Source organism: Amia ocellicauda, chromosome 3 (genome assembly GCF_036373705.1).
Source record: "Amia ocellicauda isolate fAmiCal2 chromosome 3, fAmiCal2.hap1, whole genome shotgun sequence".
Classification (NCBI taxonomy): domain Eukaryota; kingdom Metazoa; phylum Chordata; class Actinopteri; order Amiiformes; family Amiidae; genus Amia; species Amia ocellicauda.
Genome location: NC_089852.1, coordinates 11531354 through 11538914, shown reverse-complemented (window position 1 = coordinate 11538914; position 7561 = coordinate 11531354). Strand labels below are relative to the sequence as shown.

Here is a 7561-nt window from a genome sequence, read left to right as displayed (position 1 = left end):
GGTCTGAAGGTAGTTTGGTGCAGTGTGGTCGAGACAGTAGTAGGTGAGGGTCAAAGTCTTGAGAGGTTGAGCTTGAGGTGGTGCGAGTGCATCCAGGCGGAGATAACAGACAAGCAAGAAGAGATGCGAGAGGGGATGAGAGGGTCAGAACAGGGAAAAGACAGGGAGATCTGGGCATCATCTGTGTAGAAGTGGTAGGAGAAGCCATGGGATGCAATGAGGGGGCCCAGGGAGCGAGTGTAGAGAGAGAACAGGAGTGGGCCCAGGACGGAGCCTTGGGGTACACCTGTCAAGAGAGGTTGGGGGATGGATGAGGAACCTCACCATGTCACTCGATCATTGCGGTAGGAGGAGAACCAGGTGAGAGCAGTTCCAGTTCACAGGAATTGTTGATATTATTTCATATTCTGTGACTTATGTTGTAACCAAACAAGCTCTGTGGAGGGTAAGCTAATGTTTACCAATGACTTCACTACTGTAGTAGCCTAATCATAGACTTCACCATTCAGGTTTAGTGTCTTCATAACAAAACAAATAAAAAAATAGAAAGCACATCTCATTTGCAATGTCAAATATGGATATTGATATTGACAACAAGACTACTATTTAGGTTGCAGTAGGCCCCAGGAATAAACAAATTAATGAGGAGAAAGGTTTCAGTTTTGTATGACTTTACCCCATGGCTTCTCACTGAAAGTTACAATGCTGCTGTATCTGTTGCTGAATGGGCAGGATAATAATGCAATTTCCCCTATCTGCGGGGAATGGAAATGAGTTTTAAATTACTGACATTTTAGTTTAAAGAAACATGTTATTAAGCCATTTACAACTTGATTGCATGTCTTGTTGAGTTATTAGCTGGCCGACGTTTGATTCTGAAGATATCCTTGCCAGCAACCACCCGCGTATATGCTTGATGGTAATTTCATTTTTATGTTCAGTCACTGGGGGAATGAAGTACAGTTATTGTTGCCTGTAGTGTATGAAGTGAGATGGTTTGTTAGGCCGGTAAGATTGCTCTGAAGGACAATATTACCCACATAAAAACAAGTTACAAAGTTATACATGGCTTGTCAGCTCCAGTTAGATCTATGTTGTGCCTCGTTGTGGAATACAAAGATAGAATAGCATCACATTGTTTTTATTTATATACATATTTATAGTGTATGTAATGCTCTACTCCCTACATTGAGCGTAAGTAGACCAATTAGTTATTTTATGAGCTCCCTTGCTCCCGAAGATAAAGACTAATAGCTCATTCACAGTGGAATACATGTCTTGGTAATGCAGCAAAGCTTGTATTAAATTAAAAGCCTGTCAGCATGTACGACTCTTAATTTTGCAAAGCAGCCACTGGACTATGCAGACAACTAATAGTATACATTTTAAAGAACAAAATGATGATTTCGCTGCTATCTATGTCGACTAACACTTGCTGCAATGTCCCAGTGTCCCTGTGCAAATTACAGTAGCGTTCGTGTAAAGCAGATGTCCGCAGTTCTGCGCAGATCTGCGCTTTTCCACCAATGGGATCCGAGAGATTCTGCAGAGCTGCTAAAATCTGCGCTACAGGAACGCGCCCAACATATGCTCCCGGAAGTACCGCCCCGCTCTAGGGTTAAAGGTCAACTTTGTAACAATGCGAGCAGTTTTGCGGCGTGTGAAGTGTGCCTTAAATAACTGAGGTTTAAATATGAAATAGCTTTCGAGAATGAGCCGGAGCTCGGACTACGATGTGTGCTGTGGACTCGAGAACCTGCCAGTCTCCATTGAGAGCACAAGTCATGAAGAACAACTACCACGTTTTCAGGTAACTTAGAAATATATGATCATACAGTACAGCAGTGTTTTGTTTCTCTTTTGCATTTTTTTTTTAATGCGTATTTCCCAAACTAACGATAGAAGTGTAAGTTGGAGGTCTTCTGTGCTGGTATTTAATTTAGGCGAACCCTGAATCCTAAGCAGCCCAGGCTTAATGAGCAGGAGAGGTTATTGTGTAAGTGTCGCACCACAATCTGCTGGTATAATGCGCAGGCTTTTCTGGTGCACGAAGAAATCAGACACACTACGGTGTGTAGTCCTGTCTGTGTGACAGCTGAGGGCGCCACAAGCTTAATTTTCTTTAAAATTTATTGTATGTACAGTTAGGTCATTTTTTGCTTTGTGCATTTTGTTATTTATCCATTTTGTATTGGTTAAAATTACACGCATAACAGTATAACTAAGAATTGTATAGGTTATACATTTTAGGAAATGCTATAATCATAATGTAACTGACATTTATTTTAGCTGAAAGTTATTTTAATACACATGTGTAAAATACCAGTTTGTTATTGCACACTGTTGCTGCTTCTCACACTGTATCAGAACAACCAATAGCAATTAAGATGACCTTTATTGTAGGATTTAGGCTGCTTTTATAATCTGGGACACATTCATTTTCGTCCACACACTCCTAGGTGTTTATTCTAGTTCTACATAAAAAGGCCTGTCAATGTAGATATTGAATAAACACAAGCAACCACAGTGCGTTGGTAGATTGTGTAAGGTTCCCGGAATTAAACTGCTTCTTTTATCCTTTTTATTTATTTAAATATGTCTGACTATGTACTGTGGTAAATGGAATAATTTATCATTGCTTAATGTGTGGTGCTTAGGTAAGAGCTGTCAGTGCCTGTTCATGCCAGCCTGAAACCTGCAGGTAACCCAGCATGTTACCACCAACTGAGGCTGAACATACATGCATGTTTAAAGTGTAACATTTATTTTTTAATTTGCCTTTACATCTGTGGCATATGAACCTCCCTAAAGCAAACTAATATAGTTGCACCTCTTTTATTATTTTCTATATTGTTCAAAATGATTTTCCGCTTGGCTGACATTCTCAGCTTATGCTCTAATGAGCAGCCATTCAGCACAGTATAGTCTTAAAACGCCTGTGACCTTCTGCCTGGCAGTTAGTCTTGACGGTCAAAGTGTATGTTTCCTCTTTCAGCCTATTTTAATTCCCCTGCCAATTGTGATCTTTTAATAGACTCCTAATTAACCTTATCTGACGTCAGCATCTTGGTGCCAAGGAGAGCGAGAGGGGCAGCCTTTTCTTTTGAAATGGCAGCATTGAGCTCAGGGTGTAGCTGGTTTCAAATCAGACCCTTTGGAATGGGATGCAATTATGTGCAACACATCCGTTTGTCAAACAGCATGTAGAGCTAAATTACTAGTGAGGCCTGAGTAGCAGAGAAGATGGGCAGGATTACGGGTGTTCTGAGAAAGCAGAGGTTGCCTGAGTATTAGAACAGCTTGTGTAGGGGCTTACTGAGGACAGCAGCTGTTATGTAAAAGCAAAAGCACTCCTTTCTCTGAGAACTGTAGAGTTACTTCTAAGATTCATGTCCATGCAAATTCCTCTCCTGCTGCCTTAATGTACCACATCAGGTCAGGCCTAGACCCAATCCAGACTGTAATTTACACTCCAATTGCAAATTACAAACTTGTACCCTTTTGTGGTTTAGTTTTTTATCAAATCCATTCTACTGCTCTAAAATAAACGGTTCTGCTGCTGATAAATAATAATGCATTACACGTTTATACTTTTTATACGTGATTTGTGTGTAGCTTGATTTTGGCCTGAGCCTGCGATATGAATTTGCCCATAGGCAATCCAGCTGGTACTCAGTCCACACTCTTGTCCATGCAACTATGGTGGGAAAAAGAGAATTGCAAAGGACAAACTTGCACTTTAATTTACTGTATGAAGCCACTTTCTACTATTTATGAAACACAATAGGATACGGGTTTGTAATTTTGTGATTTTAAATGTTCACTGATATAAATGTAAGAAGTTGCATCTTGTGGTTGGAATTTTTGTTTTCTATAGATTATTATTATTATTATTATTATTATTATTATTAATAACAATATACCGCTAATCTAGTTCTTTTGATTAATTCATTAAATAATAAGGATTTTATTTATTTATGAATTATTGTGACAAATTATTAGGTGTAATTGACTACCGGTCACTCATCCTTTTATTATACTGCTATCTTCAAGATGTGTGTATTCCCATCAATTTCCTATTCTACTGACTGACTGATTTCATTCACTAAAATATTGTTTTCCAGTATTCTCCAGACAATGTTCCAGGGCCCGGGTCTGATATTGACCCCAGTGAGGTGACCTTCCCAGGGTGTGACTGCAATTCAGCTTCCTGCCATCCGGGTATCTGCTCCTGCCTACAGAGCCATGGTCAGATGTACAACGACACACTGTGCCTCAGAGTCCAGGACGAAAAGGACTCGGGCTGTTGCAGGCCTGTGTTCGAGTGCAATATCATGTGCAGGTGCAGTGAGGCCTGTGCAAACCGAGTCGTACAAAGAGGCCTGGGCTTCAGACTGCAGGTGTTTCGGACCGAGGGTAAAGGATGGGGGCTGCAGACGCTGGAGCCTGTGCCGAAAGGGAGGTTTGTGTGTGAATACGCAGGAGAGGTGATTGGATTTGCAGAAGCGTGTAGCAGGCAGCGCTCTCAGAAGCTTGGTGATATGAATTACATCATCGCGGTGAGGGAGCACGCCAGTGGAGGCGGCCGTGTCGTTGAGACGTTCATCGATCCGGCCCGCGTGGGGAATATAGGACGGTTCCTCAACCACTCCTGTCAACCCAATTTGCTGATGGTGCCCGTGCGTGTGGATTCTCTGGTGCCCAGGCTGGCACTGTTTGCGGCACGTGATATTGCCCTGGGGGAAGAGCTTGTGTACGACTACTCGGGAAGCTATAAAAACAGCAGGTGTGAAAGCCAGGTGGTCATCATTAGCAACACAGACAGTTTGAGCAAGAAGCCATGTTACTGTGGTGCCAAGGAATGCAGCCGATTTCTGCCTTTGGATGTGTCTATCATAAATCATATTTAAAGATGGTGTTAAAAATTGACATACTGTATATATTAAAGTATTTATATATTTTACTAATTGCTTCCGTTTAATTGTGGCTTATTTTAAACATATCCTTTGGCTGTCATTAAATGAGGCTAATGGAATTACTTCTTTCATTGAGGTTTGCTTTCTCTTTGAATTTGTAGGATAGAGCTAGTAAGACCGCAAAGATGTTTTTTTTGTGTGTCATGATGCAGAAGAAACAAATGGGTGGATGAAGAGGAATCCTATAATTTGTCAGTAAGAGTACAGAACACAGACTGCACAATGCTAAGGAATTTCAGACCAATCTTATGCAATTGTGAGGGACTCTGGTCAAAGGCAGCCTCGGGTTCTCAACTAATGTGCTCAATGGTTCCAGTTTTAGCCCTTTTCCTACCATTGCCCTTATGGTGGTGATAAATTAGCACAACAGCTGCTGAATTATACTAAGTTCTACAGGTCTAATTCACACCTTCCAGTTATATAAGTCTGGACATGGTGGTGATAGCTAAACCTATAACCCTATACTTAGAACTGCCTGGATTATTTCAGAGGTTCCAGGATATAAAGCCATAAAGAGAAAAGGTCCATATTGTCTTAAGTGATGTATGTTTCCTGACTATCCTCTGCAGCTGCAGTTGACCTTTCATGCCTGTCTTTTGCCTTAATCCTGCTGGTTTTGTCCCGAGTCCTTCCTCTGTGGATAGGGCCGACAGCTCTTCACTGCGTAAGGCTGGAAAGGGGTGTCTTGTGATTCTCCACTGACACAGAGACACTGTGGCTGTGTGTGACAGCCTGCTGAATGCTTTCTTCTGTTAGGAACCGAGGCACTCTGTGACCCAATAGGAGCATCAGAGGGACCCTTTTCTGGGATGCTGGCTTTTGTTACTGTGTACTATTGTCTTGTCACCCGCTTTGGTTGTTTGGCAGGCATTTAATGACACACGAAGGTTGTCAAGTGAAAGGCCAATATCATCAGATAGCCCCTAATCTTTGGCAATATACCTCGTCTACTTCTGTAACATGTGGAAACTGTACATTGATGGTTTCTGAATACATTGGCAGAGTAAGAGCACAGGTCTTGCTGGGCTTTAATGTTGTGATGTATCCAGTGGGGTCTTACAGAATGACTCCCCACCCCAGGTCAGTCACACTTCCTCAGGTTATTTATTCTAATTTGTTCAGTTCATCTGAGCAGGTTCTTCTACCTGAAAACTTGGAAAAAGAAAATATTGCAAATGACTGGAAAAAAGCCAGGCTTAACATATGTTATAGTTCCAGATAGCTAATATTTTATTTAGTGTGATGTGGTCTCTACTTGTCTAGTTGATTGGTAACTGCTGCCCTTATTCTATTTTAAAGTCACGTAATATAAAGCCTAATAAAAGCTTATATAAAATAAAACCATTTCAAACTGTGGTGTTTTTATACACGTTTCAATGAGCTGGGATGTTGCAAAGCATACATGTCCTCTGATTGTTTGTGACTGAAATAATGCTTTGAACTACAATCCACAATCGAAAGTGAAACAAAATCAAATTGAATATAATGCAAGTAATGCTGTACTTATATTTGAGAAAATGCATAATATTGAGCACAATATTGTAAGGTAAGTTACCAGATGTATAGTAAATAATTCAAGACCATCTAATTTGTTTGGAGAACTGACATTTGTCCTGGCTTTTATTTATTTTTCCTGCCCCCCAAAGGCTCCTGCACACCAGTTTGACAACTAACCAACATGATGGTAGGAACGTTGACATTGTAAAAGTAATCCTTTTGACATTGTGACCAGACTACCCACTTAGCTTCTCTATAATATACATCGTGTGTTTTGTGTAGATATATACATAATGTATTATTGTGTCACAATGTGTCCCAGTACAAAGTGTTGAAGAATTGGACATCCTACTTATATCCCAGCTGGCAAGTGCAATTAAAACAGGCCTGTGGGTATTCCTTTATAGTAACTGATCATACTCTCCTGTTGCATGAGGTGCGAATCTGCCCTGTTTCCGATAATCATTCTCAAATTTCCTACTTTGCACGCTCCTCGGAAGCTGCCCCATTTCTTGTCTGGACCTGGTTTAATTTCATTTTACTTTAACTTTCAAATGTGGGTTAATTACCACAGAGATTACTTAGTGGGAAAGGAGACCAGCCCAGGAGTCACATTGATGCAGTGAGAACTGAGACTTGTGATAAACCGCTCTAGAAATGTTGTGGCAAATTGGCACTTTAGATGAGGTTTTCTTCAAGCATCTACAGTTAGAAACCACATAAGCCAAGAAACACTTTTGATAACTCACATCAGCGTGGAGTCTTGAGATGTTTTCTGTGAGAGCAGTTTGTAATGCTTGTGTTATGGTAAAAACACCCTTAGATTAATAATCTGATTTAATATTAGAATGCAAAATAATTACATGCTGCACCAGGTTTAAATCTTCTACGTTTTTTCTTAATTCCTGGCTTATCCTGTCTGCCACATTCTATAACCCTGCATTCTGCATCACGCTCCAGTGCGGTTTCGTCATACATCGATATAAGGCGAAGTAATTATTGAAGCAAAATCACATCTATAAAGACTTCAGAAGGCTTACATCAAGGTGCCGGTCATTGCACCTGTCCTGAACTACACAACAATTAAT

At 40.7% G+C, this 7561-nt stretch overlaps 1 protein-coding gene across 1 annotated transcript; it reads left to right on the top strand.

Annotated features, from left to right (window-relative positions):
• Positions 1 to 1615: 1615 nt before the first annotated feature.
• On the top strand, positions 1616 to 4970 carry setmar (SET domain and mariner transposase fusion gene). Its single transcript, XM_066698149.1, has 2 exons — positions 1616 to 1810; positions 4125 to 4970. The coding sequence occupies exons 1-2, from the start codon at positions 1712 to 1714 to the stop codon at positions 4908 to 4910; spliced, it is 885 nt and encodes a 294-aa protein (XP_066554246.1). The 5' UTR covers positions 1616 to 1711; the 3' UTR covers positions 4911 to 4970.
• Positions 4971 to 7561: the final 2591 nt, after the last annotated feature.

Bases quoted from the DNA above. Each gene is read 5' to 3' on its own strand.
- setmar (XM_066698149.1), top strand. From the start codon at position 1,712: ATGAGCCGGAGCTCGGACTACGATGTGTGCTGTGGACTCGAGAACCTG. The intron at 1,811-4,124 runs GTAACTTAGAAA...ATTGTTTTCCAG, and splicing joins AACAACTACCACGTTTTCAG to TATTCTCCAGACAATGTTCC.